The following is a 19,279-nucleotide window of genomic DNA, read 5'->3' as shown; positions in this document are numbered from 1 at the left end:
TTCCATATGGAAAGGAATTTATTATGTGACTCTTTTTACAGGTTAAATCTATTTCTGTGCCGATCTCCAGTTCTATCATGTTTCATTCTCCTGCCACATCCAGAGCTGCTGTTTTTACTTTATGTTCCGTTCTCCTGTCACATCCAAAGCTGCAGTCAGCAGCTCTTTGAAATTCATCAGCAAAGTACTTACATACACCTTTCCCTTACAAGCTTATCTGGTACACCCATAATGCATTGCACTCTGCTGCATTGCATTGTTGGGAGATGTAGCTTTCTCCATCAGACTGCTCTAGATTATCTGGCGTGAACACTACATCTCACAGCAATGCAGCAGTGCAGACAGAACCATTATAAAACATGAGGGCTAATAGGAGATTAGCAGGGTTGTGAATGCAGCTCTGGATGTGAATGGAGTAGAAACAATTATGTATTTTAGGATGTTTTCCGAGTTTCTGAGCTTTAGATGTAGATTTAGAAGTTCATAAAGTTTTATCTCAGGGATCACTGTGTGTTGTGTAATCCAGGCATCTGTGATGTGAACGGTCACACTGAGGCCCCCTGCACACAGCCGGGGACAGTCACCCGCATTTGCCGGCCGTGCTCCCATTGTAAAGTATGGGAGCACGGTCCGTAAAGTAAAAGAGACATGTCCTATTTTTTGCGGAGCCTTTCACCGGCCCGGACACCTTCCCAGAAATATACGGGAAGGTGTCCGTGGGCAACAGAAATGAATGGGTCCGTACTTTGATTGCGGACTAAAATTACGGCCGTGTGCATGGGGCCTTAAAGTTCACTGTGTCTTTAAATAAATTCTACCAGTATTTGCACTTTATGCTGTTCGGGGACTTCCCTTTAGTTGTAAGTTGTAATGTTACGTATCGCGGGGTAACAGCGGCGTCTTCCATTTTCATCCAGAATTTTTGGATGGAATTGCTAATGTAGCAGCTCCCTAATATCATCTCATTATGTTACGCCCCAGCAGATCTGATGACAACGCTGCTATCCGGCCAAAAAGTGGGGTCTCGAGTGTTGTCCCCTTGGTGATTGCTGGGACTCTCAGGTGACATGAGAACAAAATATTTAGGAATTGCTATTTAAGCCAAACACCTAATATGTTCTGCAGAAACCAAAGTTACATTTCAATTCAATGATCATTTACAGGAGATTTAAAGGGGGTGAATACTTTTGTTTACTAGAGTTGCTGTCATTTTCGGATATATATTGTGTTGAACTCTGGGGGGCGCTGTGTTTGGCGAAGCTCATAGTCGTTCATCCGCTTGTCCATTCGAGCAGCGTGCAGGGACCGAGCTTCAATATAATTAATAGAAGAGCGTTATATAAGTTACTGCAACATTGTATCATTGGGGATATGTTTTTGGAAAAGCCTAAATAAAGACTTCAGAAACCAACCAATCAGATATCAGCGCGTGACTGAAGAAGGTCAAATGCAATCTCCTGATTGGTTGCTGTATTTGTGCTATTTCTATTGTGTTATATACAGTTCCATGTTTATTGTGTCATGTCAAACAAGTATAAGTGAGGGCCCCTGCTACCGAGGATAAGGGCCTCGTGTCCCTACTTCTGGCCCAGGGTTGGCTGTATGTATGAATGTGAAGGCTTGGCTCTTAATTGTGGGTAAGTCTTGTGGCCCCTCAGTAATATTGGACCCCCCATCTAACATTAAAGTTTTCGTTCAGCTGTTTATAAACTCCTCGCCATTTATTTCCATAGATCCGACATTCCGCTCATATATGACACCGCTGCTCACAGAGAACAGGTAGTCACTGCCGAAGCTGCAGCAAAGTGGACAATTCCTTCAAGTATTCCAAAAATATAGAATAACAATTTCCCTTTTGAAGTTTTTCTTTTTATTGTTTTATTGGGAGGAGAAGTTTTGTTGGTCATTCCTCTTCCAGCTACAAATGCACATGGGGATGGTGGGTGTAGTTGTCCAGGATGGGCAGAGATGTTGGGTGCAGTGGTCCAGCGAGGCCAATTTCTACATAAACAGTCTTATTTGCAGGATTGGTGATCACACGCTATAGGACGGGCCGCTCATGTTATAGCTCCTGTGAAAGTTCATCCTGTCGTGGGCGGTGATGAGGTTGTCCGGACCGGTCACGCAGCTTTTTTCTATGTGCGTGTTAAGTCCGTGGTTCCGGAACATTCCACACTTTGTTGCTGCTTCCGAAAACTTATCCGATACTCCGTTAAATGTGGTCTAGAAATAGACAAATACAAAATTATAAACGTGGAATCACTCAATCCATAGGAATCAGATGCAGCAGAGTGGAACGAGTTGTATCCCAGCGGTCAGATGGTAAACAGGAGCCCCCCCCCCCCCCCCAGATTATAAAAGGGCCCGAAACCAAAGTTGGAGCTTTCCTTTATGCTGGGCAGATTTGGACTTCATGGGTTTCCCCTGCTTGAGACCCCTCTCTATTAGAGTGGTTACAGGGGGGCTCCCACTGGAGGGCCCGGCCATGAATATATCACATTTCCTGCAGCTCTTAGACCAGGGCTAGACGGCGACTTTGGTTGCGTGATGTGAAGATCGCAATGTCGCGCTGCATGTAGACGATCATTAGATGAACACGACAGCCACAAAAAATACAAACCCTCAATGTAAATCGCCTGCGACCTGTTCTCTATTTGCTTTCGTTTTTTTTACAGCCAAATTGCAAATCTCACAAAGTCGCCCAACAGCAAGTTGAAAACAATTCGCACATATTTTGGGTGGCGCCACTTTCCTGAAAAGTCGCCATGTAGCCCAAGCCATAAACTCATTTCAAACGGCACACGACAAAACTTCCCATACTGGCGACGTAGACATGTACAATAGACGCCATAAGTCACAGACATCGGCGGCGGCGGGCCGAATCTCACCGGCATCTCGTGCACGCTTGGCGCCTTACTCCCATACGTCTGATTTGTCGTCCTGTAGAGCGGATTCCCTGGTTTAGTCCTGAAAATGAAAAGTAAACGTTCAAAAGTCGACACCCGTCCAACATGTAAATGTCTCCCGAAGAAGAAAAACAGAGGGGCTCGAATACATCCATTATATAAGTATGTGCCCCCCCCCCCCCCCACACGTCTCTGCGGGTGACAACCTTGAGTCTCCGCTTGTTCGTAGTTCTATCTGTTTCTGGGAAAGCTGGGTGATAATCAATATGGCCGCCATTACCGCTCCTACAAGGGCTGTTACCAGATCCTAATCCGGAAGTGATCTTACATCGACTTCATTCTCATGCCATTCAGGACTCTGGGGAGGATGGACTGATTGCCATATTGGTTGTCACCCAGCTTTCCCAGTACAAGAAAAGACTGACTAGAAGTGACAGATGAGGACGACTCCGGGAGTTTTATTTACTGAGATGAGCGCAGGTTATGATCTGGGAACTGATGCATTTACCTGTATCCTCCTCTCCACGTCTCCGGCTGATTGAACCTGGCGGGTAGGTCCGGCCGCACCCGGTAGTAGTCACTCGTTTTTGGGTCGGTGGGCGCCGCTGCCTGGAGTTCTGCGCTGTCAGACATTGTTTCCCCCGGCTCTTGGTCTCAGCCGCACACAGCACTGGATCCCGTTGTTAACAACACAAGCTGCCTGGAGACTGTTGCTAGGAGCTGCCTGGAGACTGTTGCTAGGAGCTGCCTGGAGACTGTTGCTAGGAAACCGTCAGAGGGAAATAAAGTAGCAACTTTCATTCCACTGCAGGCAGGTCACAGGATCGGTAACTGCCCGCACACAGGTCACTATTGTCACCTCCCCCACAATGTACCTCTATGAGAGTTCAACGCGGCGGCGACCAATCACGTCTCAGGTTTTTCCTTGTAAAATTGGTTGCTACGGGTAACTGCACAGATTTTCTAGCAGGTTTTTCTCACTAAGAGCCGTTTCCACCTACAATATTACAAGGTTGTGAACTATTCATGTCAGCTGCTAATCAGTTCTTTTATTATCTAAAAAAGTTGGGTGACGACCAATACGGCCACCGAAACATCTCCACCAAGGCGGTTTTTCCGGTAGTTGTTGTACATTCCTGAACAGTAATTATTCACAATGACAGAGGATCAGGGGTTGGATCACTACATTACTAGGTAAATTTGCCATTCAGTGGTTGGGGAAAGCTGGGTGACAGTCAATAGGGTTATCTTACGCTTCCACAGGAGTAGTTGTAACACTTTCCAAAACCCCTGAATGGCAACTGTGCTTATTCATACAGCAACACAGGAGAGGAGGAGGAATTATTACACAGATTTGTCGTTCAGGAGTTTGGGAAAGCTGTGTATGACCAATTGTTACATCTCCCAGAGGGGGTGACCAGACTGTCAGAGGTAAACTTGTCAGATAAGGAAAGGGATGATAGGGGGGATGTGGCACTGGCTGTAGCTGTGCAGGTGGGGTGTCACTTTAGTAAGGACGCTGCAAAAACAACGTAAAGCAGAACTGATAGTGTTACAGTTCTCAGCTCGTCCACCAGGTGTCGCTGCGGAGCCGTCACTCCTGGAAGAGGAGGCGCGGGGAGAGGAAGTGTCGTAAAGTGTCGTACAGCGTGACCTTCCCGGCAGCAGACAGCATGGCGTCCCCCGCACTGCCCGGGCTCCTCAGGACGGGTGAGTGGCGGCTCCGCGGTCACTGCTGATGACTGAGGCGTCCGGGGCTGGGGGGTTAATAAGACTGTGTGGCCGATGCAGGATGGATACATTGTTGTTATTTTGTTACATTGTTGTTATTTTGTTACATTGTTGTTATTTTGATACATTGTTGCTACATGTGGTGAGCTTCCAGCAGAGGCGCCCTCGGAGATCATCGTGGTTCTATTATTCGGCACCGCTGCTCCCCATTCACCACCATAGTGTTCAGAAGTCTCGTATTGGTGAATGGGGACATGTATGTCTGTAGTCCCCACATTCCGGGACTGAACTCTACACAATGTAAATCATCTGTCCTTAATGGGTGCTCAGTTACTCTCTCAATCTTTATATAAAAGATGGGGTGCACTCAAATGTGAAGGGAGGTGCCTGATGAAAAGGGGGGGGGGTTCCCACTTCAACAGTAGAAAGATATTCGTGGCGCGCTCGTTATAAAAAGTGATTTTTATTGTATTTTCACATTGCAGGATGAACGACGAGGTATAGAGCGACGATTCTGTCCTGCCGGACCTTAACCCCCAAGTCACGGTGAACAGAAATAAACTATGACTACACAGATACAGTGAAGGAAATAAGTATTTGATCCCTTGCTGATTTTGTAAGTTTGCCCACTGTCAAAGTCATGAACAGTCTAGAATTTTTAGGCTAGGTTAATTTTACCAGTGAGAGATAGATTATATTTAAAACAAAAACAGAAGATCACATTGTCAGAATGATATATATTTATTTGCATTGTGCACAGAGAAATAAGTATTTGATCCCTTTGGCAAACAAGACTTAATACTTGGTGGCAAAACCCTTGTTGGCAAGCACAGCAGTCAGACATTTTTTGTAGTTGATGATGAGGTTTGCACACATGTTAGATGGAATTTTGGCCCACTCCTCTTTGCAGATCATCTGTAAATCATTAAGATTTCGAGGCTGTCGCTTGGCAACTCGGATCTTCAGCTCCCTCCATAAGTTTTCGATGGGATTAAGGTCTGGAGACTGGCTAGGCCACTCCATGACCTTAATGTGCTTCTTTTTGAGCCACTCCTTTGTTGCCTTGGCTGTATGTTTCGGGTCATTGTCGTGCTGGAAGACACAGCCACAAGCCATTTTTAATGTCCTGGGGGAGGGAAGGAGGTTGTCACTCAGGATTTGACGGTACATGGCTCCATCCATTCTCCCATTGAAGCGGTGAAGTAGTCCTGTGCCCTTAGCAGAGAAACACCCCCAAAACATAATGTTTCCACCTCCATGCTTGACAGTGGGGACGGTGTTCTTTGGGTCATAGGCAGCATTTCTCTTCCTCCAAACACGGCGAGTTGAGTTAATGCCAAAGAGCTCAATTTTAGTCTCATCTGACCACAGCACCTTCTCCCAATCACTCTCAGAATCATCCAGATGTTCATTTGCAAACTTCAGACGGGCCTGTACATGTGCCTTCTTGAGCAGGGGGACCTTGCGGGCACTGCAGGATTTTAATCCATTACGGCGTAATGTGTTACCAATGGTTTTCTTGGTGACTGTGGTCCCAGCTGCCTTGAGATCATTAACAAGTTCCCCCCGTGTAGTTTTGGGCTGAGCTCTCACCTTCCTCAGGATCAAGGATACCCCACGAGGTGAGATTTTGCATGGAGCCCCAGATCGATGTGGATTGACAGTCATTTTGTATGTCTTCCATTTTCTTACTATTGCACCAACAGTTGTCTCCTTCTCACCCAGCGTCTTACTTATGGTTTTGTAGCCCATTCCAGCCTTGTGCAGGTCTATGATCTTGTCCTGAACATCCTTAGAAAGCTCTTTGGTCTTGCCCATGTTGTAGAGGTTAGAGTCAGACTGATCATTGAGTCTGTGGACAGGAGTCTATTATACAGGTGACCATGTAAGAGCTGTCTATAATGCAGGCACCAAGTTGATTTGGAGCGTGTAACTGGTCTGGAGGAGACTGAACTCTTAATGGTTGGTCGGGGGTCACATACTTATTTCTCTGTGCACAATGCAAATAAATAGATATCATTTTGACAATGTGATTTTCTGTTTTTTTTAAATATAATCTCTCTCTCACTGGTAAAATTAACCTAGCCTAAAAATTCTAGACTGTTCATGTCTTTGACAGTGGGCAAACTTACAAAATCAGCAAGGGATCAAATACTTATTTCCTTCACTGTATATACAAAATGAGGGTAAAAATTACCGAAAAAAGTCCCAGCGCACGGGATCGGCAGGATAAAATCCAGGAAATGTCAGTAGAAAATGATCCTAAATTACACGTCAATCTCTGTAGAAAACGGTCTAAAACGCTGCGTGTATTCCGATCATGTACTGCACGTAAACTAAACGCCTGCACGGTCCGTACCGCAGGTGAGATCATGGAGTCGGCTCGCACTGGGGCTTATATGAGATAATAAATGGATGATACGAAGGCTGAACACAATGAAAATAATGATGGATGTCACTAAGTGGGTGATCGCAGTAACGGAGTCCGAGAGGGAGGCGCCTGCGGTACGGACCGTGCAGGCGTTTCGTTTACGTGCAGCACATGATCGGAATACACGCAGCGTTTTAGACCGTTTTCTACAGAGATTGACGTGTAATTTAGGATCATTTTCTACTGACATTTCCTGGATTTTATCCTGCCGATCCCGTGCGCCGATACTTTTTTCGTTAATTTTTACCCTCATTTTGTATATATCTGTGTAGTGATAGTTTATTTCTGTTCACCGTGACTTGGGGGTTAAGGTCCGGCAGGACAGAATCGTCGCTCTATACCTCGCCGTTCATCCTGCATTGTGAAAATACAATAAAAATCACTTTTTGTAAATCTCTTAGTGAATATCTTTCTGCTCTCCCAGTCTTGACCTTTGTCCCACAGGTCATCAGACCCTCAAGAGTATCCCCATTAATAGTAGGGAGGTGACTGTGCATTTGAGAATGAAGAGGGTCTGGTCCCTGTTCTTTAAATTGGGGGTCCCACCTGCTCGACCCCTACCCTTATCACATTTCAGAAATCCTCTTTAACCTTTTATGACCCTGCAGACCCCCCTGTGTTTTGTTTCCATCGTTCCATGCGCGGCCGCTGACGCAATGAACCTGTCACTAATACCCGTCTGTGTTGCAGCGTTTCGGAGACTTGGCGGCCTCCTCCTCCCCGCAGCAGCTTCATCGCCGCTCATCTCTTCCCTCCATCCAGGCAGCAGGTTATTTCAGAGCGTCCCGACCCCTGCAGCTGAGACCCCGGAGGGCAACGTGAAGGGTCAGTGAGAAGAAATCCCTCGATGATGTATAAATAATGAATAACGCGACAATTCAGTATTAACCCTTTCATTTTCGCTGTTTTTTTTTTTAGATTTCACGGACTGGCTGATCTGCGAGCCCCTGAAGCACCCGGATTTCTTTAACGTGAAGGAATTGCTCTCCATACGGACGCTGTTTGATGCTCGCGTTCACCTGGGACACAAGAAAGGATGTCGTCACAGGTGCGTCACCACGCCGCCATGATGGACGATAGAGGACAGAACAATTACGTTTATTGGGTTTCTCTGGGGAACTTTGGTATAACAAAAATCGGCCGCCTTCTTGTTATTATTAGGGCCGAGTTACACGGCGACTTTGGCTGCGTAGCATCAAGTGTCATACAAGCCGTGCGATAAAAAAAATGTGCGATTTGTCTGCAACTTGCTGTTGCACAACTATATTCAGAGGTGCGATTTGGCGTCAAAACGAAAAACAAATTCTAGACGTGTTACAAGCGAGTTACACTCTCACGCAACTTACATTGAGGTCAACGATCGCAAAGCCACGTGCGACCTAAAATCCAGCAGGTTTATATTTTTTTGCGGCTGCAATGACACAACTCGACCACATTGACAATCATTAGATACAATGTGACTGCGATTTTCATGTTGCGCGACCACAGTCGCTGTGTAACCCTTGCCGTATCCTGGAATCTGCTCAGCAGTGATGTGGATATATTTTCCGCTGCGTGTAAGTACCAGCCGAGATGACAGTCGTGCGCAGATCGAGGGTCACTCACATAGATCAATATTTAAATGTTCCTTCATCTCTTCCAATACTGTCTGCCCAGGCTGATTTTGATGCTTTTCAAATCCAGAGTTAAAAATCCATCCTGAACGATTCCAGCTCACACAGGTGCTTATCTTGTTACAAAACATATATTTGGTACGCTGTAGCGAGTACTGCACCTGCGTCAGTTGAACATAACCAGGAGGTATTTTCATCCTCTGGACATAATTTCTGTTCACTGACAGCAAGCGGGGTTCTTAAATAAAAAGGAATTAAAGCACAAAGTATATTAGAAAGTTGCAGAACTGTTCATAAACGTACATAACCTGGGACGAGCCCCTTGAAATGGGTATTCCAAAAATCTCGGGTACCCCCATCAATCGTGAGTACGAGGGTCCTGAATCCCCAAATCCCCCGCACTGCACCCCACAGTGAGGAGGAGCTTAAATGGAGAGGCGGTCGAACGTTTGGTCGCTGCTCCGTTCACTGTCTCGGAGAATGACGGGAACATCCGAGTGCTGTACTCCTCTGTTTATGGCATTCCCATAGACATTGAATGGAGCAGCGATCGCCCGCCGCTCCTCTCAATGTCCTCGTCTCTGCGGTTCTCACGATCGGTGGGGCCCCCAGTGATTAAACGGTGTATAGCTGATTATTTATGATTTTGGGAATACCCCTTTAAGTATTAGGAACAGGACAGCGTAACGTATGGAATGTTTCTCATTATTAATGGTTCCCCGTTGTTCCAGGCTGATGGAGTCGTACGTATTCGGCTGCCGTTTGGATCAAGACATTATCGATCTGAACCAGACACTGGAGCATCTGCAGGTGGCGCTGAACTTCACTGCCCACATCGCTTATCGGAATGGCATCATCTTGTTTATTTGCCGTAATCGTCAATTCAGTCACATGGTAGAGACTTTGGCGGAGGAGTGTGGGGAGTATGCCCACACGAGGTTCTGGAAGGGCGGCCTGCTCACCAACTCCAACATCCAGTACGGCCGTGGCGTCCGGCTCCCGGACCTCATTGTCTTCATCGGGACACTCAATACTGTGTTTGAGCAGCATGTCGCCATCCGGGATGCTGCCAAAATGAACATCCCAACAGTGGGAATAGTGGACACCAACAGCAACCCGAGCCTGATCAGCTACCCTGTCCCTGGGAACGACGACAGCTCCTCTGCCATGGAACTGTACTGCCAGCTCTTCAAAATGACCATCACCCGCGCCAAGTCCAAGAGGAAGCAGATGGAGATTCTGTACGGACTAAGAAATAAAATCGAGGACTCATAACACGACTCTCAAGAACTTCTGTAAATGTTAATCCTTGTAGATAATTTCACTATAAATAAAGTTGTTGCTGCATCCGAACTCCACCTGCAGTCATATTATCCCCGGACTCCCTCCTCACCTCCCAGCAGCCTGTACCCCCTCTCCTGCCTGCAGCCTCTGTAATATATGTTATTAGAGGACAGTGTCACCTCCTCACCTTCCAGCAGCCTGTACCCCTCTCCTGCCTGCAGCCTCTGTAATATATGTTATTAGAGGACAGTGTCACCTCCTCACCTTCCAGCAGCCTGTACCTCCTCTCCTGCCTGCAGCCTCTGTAATATATGTTATTAGAGGACACTGTCACCCCCTCACCTTCCAGCAGCCTGTACCCCCTCTCCTGCCTGCAGCCTCTGTAATATATGTTATTAGAGGACAGTGTCACCTCCTCACCTTCCAGCAGCCTGTACCCCCTCTCCTGCCTGCAGCCTCTGTAATATATGTTATTAGAGGACAGTGTCACCTCCTCACCTTCCAGCAGCCTGTACCCCCTCTCCTGCCTGCAGCCCCTCTGTAATATATGTTATTAGCGGACAGTGTCACCTCCTCACCTTCCAGCAGTCTGTACCCCCTCTCCTGCCTGCAGCCTCTGTAATATATGTTAGTAGAGGACAGTGTCACCTCCTCACCTTCCAGCAGCCTGTACCCCCTCTGCAGCCTCTCTGTAATATATGTTATTAGAGGACAGTGTCACCTCCTCACCTTCCAGCAGCCTGTACCCACTCTCCTGCCTGCAGCCTCTCTGTAATATATGTTATTAGAGGACAGTGTCACCTCCTCACCTTCCAGCAGCCTGTATCCCCTCTCCTGCCTGCAGCCCCTCTGTAATATATGTTATTAGAGGACAGTGTCACCTCCTCACCTTCCAGCAGCCTGTACCCCTCTCCTGCCTGCAGCCTCTCTGTAATATATGTTATTAGAGGACAGTGTCACCTCCTCACCTTCCAGCAGCCTGTACCCCCTCTCCTGCCTGCAGCCTCTGTAATATATGTTATTAGAGGACAGTGTCACCTCCTCACCTTCCAGTAGCCTGTACCCCCTCTCCTGCCTGCAGCCTCTGTAATATATGTTATTAGAGGACAGTGTCACCTCCTCACCGTCCAGCAGCCTGTACCCCCTCTCCTGCCTGCAGCCTCTCTGTAATATATGTTATTAGAGGACAGTGTCACCTCCTCACCTTCCAGCAGCCTGTACCCCCTCTCCTGCCTGCAGCCTCTGTAATATATGTTATTAGAGGACAGTGTCACCTCCTCACCTTCCAGCAGCCTGTACCCCCTCTCCTGCCTGCAGCCTCTGTAATATATGTTATTAGAGGACAGTGTCACCTCCTCACCTTCCAGCAGCCTGTACCCCCTCTCCTGCCTGCAGCCTCTGTAATATATGTTATTAGAGGACAGTGTCACCTCCTCACCTCCCAGCAGCCTGTACCCCCTCTCCTGCCTGCAGCCTCTGTAATATATGTTATTAGAGGACAGTGTCACCTCCTCACCTTCCAGCAGCCTGTACCCCCTCTGCAGCCTCTCTGTAATATATGTTATTAGAGGACAGTGTCACCTCCTCACCTTCCAGCAGCCTGTACCCCTCTCCTGCCTGCAGCCTCTCTGTAATATATGTTATTAGAGGACAGTGTCACCTCCTCACCTTCCAGCAGCCTGTATCCCCTCTCCTGCCTGCAGCCCCTCTGTAATATATGTTATTAGAGGACAGTGTCACCTCCTCACCTTCCAGCAGCCTGTACCCCCTCTCCTGCCTGCAGCCTCTGTAATATATGTTATTAGAGGACAGTGTCACCTCCTCACCTTCCAGCAGCCTGTACCCCCTCTCCTGCCTGCAGCCTCTGTAATATATGTTATTAGAGGACAGTGTCACCTCCTCACCTTCCAGTAGCCTGTACCCCCTCTCCTGCCTGCAGCCTCTCTGTAATATATGTTATTAGAGGACAGTGTCACCTCCTCACCTTCCAGCAGCCTGTACCCCCTCTCCTGCCTGCAGCCTCTGTAATATATGTTATTAGAGGACAGTGTCACCTCCTCACTTTCAGCAGCCTGTACCCCCTCTCCTGCCTGCAGCCTCTCTGTAATATATGTTATTAGAGGACAGTGTCACCTCCTCACCTCCCAGCAGCCTGTACCCCCTCTCCTGCCTGCAGCCTCTGTAATATATGTTATTAGAGGACAGTGTCACCTCCTCACCTTCCAGCAGCCTGTACCCCCTCTCCTGCCTGCAGCCTCTCTGTAATATATGTTATTAGAGGACAGTGTCACCTCCTCACCTTCCAGCAGCCTGTACCTCCTCTCCTGCCTGCAGCCTCTGTAATATATGTTATTAGAGGACAGTGTCACCTCCTCACCTTCCAGCAGCCTGTACCCCCTCTCCTGCCTGCAGCCTCTGTAATATATGTTATTAGAGGACAGTGTCACCTCCTCACCTTCCAGCAGCCTGTACTCCCTCTCCTGCCTGCAGCCCCTCTGTAATATATGTTATTAGAGGACAGTGTCACCTCCTCACCTCCCAGCAGCCTGTACCCCCTCTCCTGCCTGCAGCCTCTGTAATATATGTTATTAGAGGACAGTGTCACCTCCTCACCTTCCAGCAGCCTGTACCCCCTCTCCTGCCTGCAGCCTCTGTAATATATGTTATTAGAGGACAGTGTCACCTCCTCACCTTCCAGCAGCCTGTACCCCTCTCCTGCCTGCAGCCTCTGTAATATATGTTATTAGAGGACAGTGTCATCTCCTCACCTTCCAGCAGCCTGTACCCCCTCTCCTGCCTGCAGCCTCTCTGTAATATATGTTATTAGAGGACAGTGTCACCTCCTCACCTTCCAGCAGCCTGTACCCCCTTCTCCTGCCTGCAGCCTCTGTAATATATGTTATTAGAGGACAGTGTCACCTCCTCACCTTCCAGCAGCCTGTACCCCCTGTCCTGCCTGCAGCCTCTGTAATATATGTTATTAGAGGACAGTGTCACCTCCTCACCTTCCAGCAGCCTGTACCCCCTCTCCTGCCTGCAGCCTCTCTGTAATATATGTTATTAGAGGACAGTGTCACCTCCTCACCTTCCAGCAGCCTGTACCACCTCTCCTGCCTGCAGCCTCTGTAATATATGTTATTAGAGGACAGTGTCACCTCCTCACCTTCCAGCAGCCTGTACCCCCTCTCCTGCCTGCAGCCTCTGTAATATATGTTATTAGAGGACAGTGTCACCCCCTCACCTTCCAGCAGTCTGTACCCCCTCTCCTGCCTGCAGCCTCTCTGTAATATATGTTATTAGAGGACAGTGTCACCTCCTCATCTTCCAGCAGCCTGTACCCCCTCTCCTGCCTGCAGCCTCTCTGTAATATATGTTATTAGAGGACAGTGTCACCTCCTCACCTTCCAGCAGCCTGTACCCCCTCTCCTGCCTGCAGTCTCTGTAATATATGTTATTAGAGGACAGTGTCACCTCCTCACCTTCCAGCAGCCTGTACCCCTCTCCTGCCTGCAGCCTCTGTAATATATGTTATTAGAGGACAGTGTCCCCTCCTCACCTTCCAGCAGCCTGTACCCCCTCTCCTGCCTGCAGCCTCTGTAATATATGTTATTAGAGGACAGTGTCACCTCCTCACCTTCCAGCAGCCTGTACCCCCTCTCCTGCCTGCAGCCTCTGTAATATATGTTATTAGAGGACAGTGTCACCTCCTCACCTTCCAGCAGCCTGTACCCCCTCTCCTGCCTGCAGCCTCTGTAATATATGTTATTAGAGGACAGTGTCATCTCCTCACCTTCCAGCAGCCTGTACCCCTCTCCTGCCTGCAGCCTCTGTAATATATGTTATTAGAGGACACTGTCACCCCCTCACCTTCCAGCAGCCTGTACCCCCTCTCCTGCCTGCAGCCCCTCTGTAATATATGTTATTAGAGGACAGTGTCACCCCCTCACCTTCCAGCAGCCTGTACCCCCTCTCCTGCCTGCAGCCTCTGTAATATATGTTATTAGAGGACAGTGTCACCTCCTCACCTTCCAGCAGCCTGTACCTCCTCTCCTGCCTGCAGCCTCTGTAATATATGTTATTAGAGGACAGTGTCACCTCCTCACCTCCCAGCAGCCTGTACCCCCTCTCCTGCCTGCAGCCTCTGTAATATATGTTATTAGAGGACAGTGTCACCTCCTCACCTTCCAGCAGCCTGTACCCCCTCTCCTGCCTGCAGCCTCTGTAATATATGTTATTAGAGGACAGTGTCACCTCCTCACTTTCCAGCAGCCTGTACCCCCTCTCCTGCCTGCAGCCTCTGTAATATATGTTATTAGAGGACAGTGTCACCTCCTCACCTTCCAGCAGCCTGTACCCCCTCTCCTGCCTGCAGCCTCTCTGTAATATATGTTATTAGAGGACAGTGTCCCCTCCTCACCTTCCAGCAGCCTGTACCCCTCTCCTGCCTGCAGCCTCTGTAATATATGTTATTAGAGGACAGTGTCACCTCCTCACCTTCCAGCAGCCTGTACCCCTCTCCTGCCTGCAGCCTCTGTAATATATGTTATTAGAGGACAGTGTCACCTCCTCACCTTCCAGCAGCCTGTACCCCTCTCCTGCCTGCAGCCTCTGTAATATATGTTATTAGAGGACAGTGTCACCTCCTCACCTTCCAGCAGCCTGTACCCCTCTCCTGCCTGCAGCCTCTGTAATATATGTTATTAGAGGACAGTGTCACCTCCTCACCTTCCAGCAGCCTGTACCCCCTCTCCTGCCTGCAGCCTCTCTGTAATATATGTTATTAGAGGACAGTGTCACCTCCTCACCTTCCAGCAGCCTGTACCCCCTCTCCTGCCTGCAGCCTCTCTGTAATATATGTTATTAGAGGACAGAGTCACCTCCTCACCTTCCAGCAGTCTGTACCTCCTCTCCTGCCTGCAGCCTCTGTAATATATGTTATTAGAGGACAGTGTCACCTCCTCACCTTCCAGCAGCCTGTACCCCCTCTCCTGCCTGCAGCCTCTCTGTAATATATGTTATTAGAGGACAGTGTCACCTCCTCACCTTCCAGCAGCCTGTACCCCCTCTCCTGCCTGCAGCCTCTGTAATATATGTTATTAGAGGACAGTGTCACCCCCTCACCTTCCAGCAGCCTGTACCCCTCTCCTGCCTGCAGCCTCTGTAATATATGTTATTAGAGGACAGTGTCACCCCCTCACCTTCCAGCAGTCTGTACCCCTCTCCTGCCTGCAGCCTCTCTGTAATATATGTTATTAGAGGACAGTGTCACCTCCTCACCTTCCAGCAGTCTGTACCCCTCTCCTGCCTGCAGCCCCTCTGTAATATATGTTATTAGAGGACAGTGTCACCTCCTCACCTTCCAGCAGCCTGTACCCCCTCTCCTGCCTGCAGCCTCTGTAATATATGTTATTAGAGGACAGTGTCACCTCCTCACCTTCCAGCAGCCTGTACCCCTCTCCTGCCTGCAGCCTCTGTAATATATGTTATTAGAGGATAGTGTCACCTCCTCACCTTCCAGCAGCCTGTACCCCCTCTCCTGCCTGCAGCCTCTGTAATATATGTTATTAGAGGACAGTGTCACCTCCTCACCTTCCAGCAGCCTGTACCCCTCTCCTGCCTGCAGCCTCTGTAATATATGTTATTAGAGGACAGTGTCACCTCCTCACCTTCCAGCAGCCTGTACCCCCTCTCCTGCCTGCAGCCTCTGTAATATATGTTATTAGAGGATAGTGTCACCTCCTCACCTTCCAGCAGCCTGTACCCCCTCTCCTGCCTGCAGCCTCTGTAATATATGTTATTAGAGGACAGTGTCACCTCCTCACCTTCCAGCAGCCTGTACCCCCTCTCCTGCCTGCAGCCTCTGTAATATATGTTATTAGAGGACAGTGTCACCTCCTCACCTTCCAGCAGCCTGTACCCCCTCTCCTGCCTGCAGCCTCTCTGTAATATATGTTATTAGAGGACAGTGTCACCTCCTCACCTTCCAGCAGCCTGTACCCCTCTCCTGCCTGCAGCCTCTGTAATATATGTTATTAGAGGACAGTGTCACCCCCTCACCTTCCAGCAGCCTGTACCCCCTCTCCTGCCTGCCGCCTCTCTGTAATATATGTTATTAGAGGACAGTGTCACCCCCTCACCTTCCAGCAGCCTGTACCCCCTCTCCTGCCTGCAGCCTCTGTAATATATGTTATTAGAGGACAGTGTCACCTCCTCACCTTCCAGCAGCCTGTACCCCCTCTCCTGCCTGCAGCCTCTGTAATATATGTTATTAGAGGACAGTGTCACCTCCTCACCTTCCAGCAGCCTGTACCCTCTCTCCTGCCTGCAGCCTCTGTAATATATGTTATTAGAGGACAGTGTCACCTCCTCACCTTCCAGCAGCCTGTACCCCCTCTCCTGCCTGCAGCCTCTGTAATATATGTTATTAGAGGACAGTGTCACTTTCCTTATCCCCTGAAGACTTCGGCTCTTGGTGAATCATGTTGTGGGGGCACTGTTCTATTAAGTTTTACATTTGGTCGATGCACTGTCCTGTAATATACATTGGATTACATCTGGGACTCAGTTCTGTCCTTGGCAAAAAAAAACAAAAACAGAAAAACAAAACAGAACATGGATATTGAATGCGACCCTATAATTGAGCCTCTAGGCCTAAGCTTCCTTGCGATCAATAGTTCTCTGTTTCCTGCTGTTTGCGGATCCATGTATAGTATATAAGTGTATGTAGTAGGGAGGCGCACAAGGTTTATTATAAGTGGGGCTTTTACAGTTTGTTCTACCGTACATTTGCACCGTTTTATAAAAGACACAGATGTTAGTGTTATAAATCAGCCACACCTCAGCTATGGTGGCTCTTTACTGTGAATCTAGACTGTATCACACCTATACAATGGCCTGAGCACCCCAAGATCTATCACTGTGTGATTCACATTAGTGAATAATCTTCGTGTTATATCATATATAATTACCTTGTATAAGCGATGCCGTATGTATAGAAATCATAATATAACTATATAATACTTCCAATATATTACATTATGTCTGCCGCCATCTAGTGGCGCCTTGTGAGATGATACCTCCGACGCGCCATATACATAACATGCGTGAAGGCTCTGCCGCCCTCTGGTGGACAAGCTTTGAGTTACCAGATTTGACCCCTCTGACGCGCCGTACAGAGCTATATAAGGTCTTGTTGGCGCACATGCTTTCTCTTTCTCTGCTGAGTCCATGTCCGGGAGGAGAGCTTCGGTGCCGGGTGAGTCTCCCGCGGGTCTGTGGTGTTATCACCCCGTGTTTGAGTACTTTGGTTTAGTCTCAGCTGCGGCTCTTTCCTTATAATCTGATGATTTTGAGAACGAGTCTGGAACTTTTGGGGAATTTAAAAGGTGTGTGTTATTGCCCCTATTCGGGGGGGGGGGCGGGGGGTGTAGTGCTCCCGCTAGTGTAAGGGGGTATATGGGGGGGTGTAGTGCTCCCGCTAGTGTAAGGGGGTATATGGGGGGGGGGGGTGTAGTGGTGCCCCTAGTGTAAGGGGGTATATGGGGGGGGTGTAGTGGTGCCGCTAGTGTAAGGGGGTATATGGGGGGGTGTAGTGCTCCCGCTAGTGTAAGGGGGTATATGGGGGGGGGGTGTAGTGGTGCCCCTAGTGTAAGGGGGTATATGGGGGGGGTGTAGTGGTGCCGCTAGTGTAAGGGGGTATATGGGGGGGGTGTAGTGGTGCCGCTAGTGTAAGGGGGTATATGGGGGGGGGGGTGTAGTGGTGCCGCTAGTGTAAGGGGGTATATGGGGGGGGGGGTGTAGTGGTGCTGCTAGTGTAAGGGGGTATATGGGGGGGGGGTATAGTGGTGCCGCTAGTGTAAGGGGGTATATGGGGGGGGGGGTGTAGTGGTGCTGCTAGTGTAAGGGGGTATATGGGGGGGGGTATAGTGGTGCTGCTAGTGTAAGGGGGTATATGGGGGGGGGGTATAGTGGTGCTGCTAGTGTAAGGGGGTATATGGGGGGGGGGTATAGTGGTGCTGCTAGTGTAAGGGGGTATATTGGGGGGGGTGTAGTGGTGCCGCTAGTGTAAGGGGGTATATTGGGGGGGGTGTAGTGGTGCCGCTAGTGTAAGGGGGTATATGGGGGGCGGTGTATTGGTGCCGCTAGTGTGTGCGGGTATATGGGGGGGTGTAGCGGTGCTGCTAGTGTGCGGGTATATGGGGGGGGTGTAGTGGTGCCGCTAGTGTAAGGGGGTATATGGGGGGGTGTAGTGGTGCCGGTAGTGTGTGTGTGGGTATATGGGGGGTTGGTGTGTCCCGTTGCCCCTAGAGGCGTTGCAGACATGACCCTGGTTTCATGTTTGTGTCATTAGGTGGCATAGAGTAACACGGCTGTGTCTACGCTCGGTGCCCGCTTTGTGGGTACTAAGAATGATTTCCAGCTGGACATTTGTCGATTGACTTGTTTTTGGGCGCCGGTTACCGGTGTTTGGCTGGTACTGTGAGCGCCCATCATTGAGGAATCTGCCCGTTGGTCGGCGCTCGTTTGCTCCTTCCACATGGAGGTCTGTCTAGTGACGCTCACTCGTCCCTGTACATTATCCTGCCGGCAGCACTTTCTGTGAACGCTCGTTTGCCTGATAATTGGCCGGTGTAAAAGGGTCTTTAGCCGTCGACACAATAAGGTGCTGATGGATCTGGTCGGGGTGAGACTAATATTAGTACATTGAGTGCACATGGGTGTCCTAACCTGAATGAGGCGGTGGCTGAATTGTGAACATCTGTAACAGCCCCTGTCGCTCGGCTCATTCACACAAGTGTCGGGTATAGAAGTTGTTTAGATTTGCGTGTTGTCCTGGGTGCCAATGAGACGATGTGACCCACAACAGAGGCCAGTGCACCCATGTGTGCTCACAGTACTAATCTAGAACCATCTCCATTTATATCAACTATCCAGTGTTCAAACCCCTTCTGGACATTAGACCTGGTTACATCATAGCCAGGTAGGGGATGTATAGAGGGGGCTCATGGGCCGGGCCCGCTCCATATAAAGCAGGTGTCTGCTGTATGTTATAGCCGACACTTCACAGTACCGGGTGGGATAGCACTTGAGCGAGTTCCTGCTTGTTTAGCCCGTTAAATGCCGCAGTCCATAGCGACCGCAGTGTTTAAATACTTTCAGAGGTGGATGACCCCCCTCTAACAGCTTATCCCCCCTCCCACCTCGCAATGACAGGTTGCCGATGGTTCTGGGGGCCTAATGAAGGCCCCAGGTCTGTTATTTTTGTGCTCTTAACAATCCCTGTCACGGCTTATAGGGGTTATCCACTCAGGATA

General features: G+C 49.1%; 2 protein-coding genes and 1 non-coding gene across 4 annotated transcripts; 2 read left to right on the top strand and 1 right to left on the bottom strand.

Moving 5' to 3' along the window:
- Positions 1–1,847: 1,847 nt before the first annotated feature.
- On the bottom strand, positions 1,848–3,619 carry PIERCE1 (piercer of microtubule wall 1). Its single transcript, XM_075834634.1, has 3 exons — positions 3,415–3,619; positions 2,889–2,967; positions 1,848–2,223 (listed from the first exon to the last, which is right to left on the bottom strand). The coding sequence occupies exons 1-3, from the start codon at positions 3,537–3,539 to the stop codon at positions 2,035–2,037; spliced, it is 393 nt and encodes a 130-aa protein (XP_075690749.1). The 5' UTR covers positions 3,540–3,619; the 3' UTR covers positions 1,848–2,034.
- An 883-nt stretch (positions 3,620–4,502) lies between these two features.
- On the top strand, positions 4,503–10,034 carry MRPS2 (mitochondrial ribosomal protein S2). 2 transcript variants are annotated; one of them, XM_075834633.1, is made up of 4 exons: positions 4,503–4,616; positions 7,759–7,893; positions 7,987–8,116; positions 9,413–10,034. In XM_075834633.1, exons 1-4 carry the CDS (start codon positions 4,580–4,582, stop codon positions 9,954–9,956), a joined length of 846 nt encoding a protein of 281 aa, XP_075690748.1. In that variant the 5' UTR covers positions 4,503–4,579; the 3' UTR covers positions 9,957–10,034. The 2 variants fall into 2 exon arrangements, with proteins under 2 accessions (XP_075690748.1, XP_075690747.1); XM_075834632.1 differs by lacking the exon at positions 4,503–4,616 and adding an exon at positions 4,801–4,937.
- An 8,227-nt stretch (positions 10,035–18,261) lies between these two features.
- LOC142660109 (small nucleolar RNA SNORA17) lies at positions 18,262–18,393 on the top strand. Its single transcript, XR_012850425.1, has one exon. It is a non-coding gene; the product is annotated as a small nucleolar RNA SNORA17 (small nucleolar RNA).
- The last annotated feature ends 886 nt before the right edge of the window (positions 18,394–19,279 follow it).

Source organism: Rhinoderma darwinii, chromosome 8 (genome assembly GCF_050947455.1).
Source record: "Rhinoderma darwinii isolate aRhiDar2 chromosome 8, aRhiDar2.hap1, whole genome shotgun sequence".
Taxonomy (NCBI): domain Eukaryota; kingdom Metazoa; phylum Chordata; class Amphibia; order Anura; family Rhinodermatidae; genus Rhinoderma; species Rhinoderma darwinii.
Note: the sequence above shows the minus strand (reverse complement) of the source record. Positions and strands in the feature narration are given on the sequence as shown.

Excerpts from the sequence above, each read along its gene's own strand:
- PIERCE1 (XM_075834634.1), bottom strand. The coding sequence starts at position 3,539 with ATGTCTGACAGCGCAGAACTCCAGGCAGCGGCGCCCACCGACCCAAAA. Across the intron at positions 2,968-3,414 it reads ACGTGGAGAGGAGGATACAG|GACTAAACCAGGGAATCCGC; the intron begins GTAAATGCATCA and ends TTTCATTTTCAG. Across the intron at positions 2,224-2,888 it reads CAAGCGTGCACGAGATGCCG|ACCACATTTAACGGAGTATC; the intron begins GTGAGATTCGGC and ends GTCTATTTCTAG.
- MRPS2 (XM_075834632.1), top strand. The coding sequence starts at position 4,892 with ATGTATGTCTGTAGTCCCCACATTCCGGGACTGAACTCTACACAAT. Across the intron at positions 4,938-7,758 it reads GGGACTGAACTCTACACAAT|CGTTTCGGAGACTTGGCGGC; the intron begins GTAAATCATCTG and ends TCTGTGTTGCAG. Across the intron at positions 7,894-7,986 it reads CCCGGAGGGCAACGTGAAGG|ATTTCACGGACTGGCTGATC; the intron begins GTCAGTGAGAAG and ends TTTTTTTTTTAG.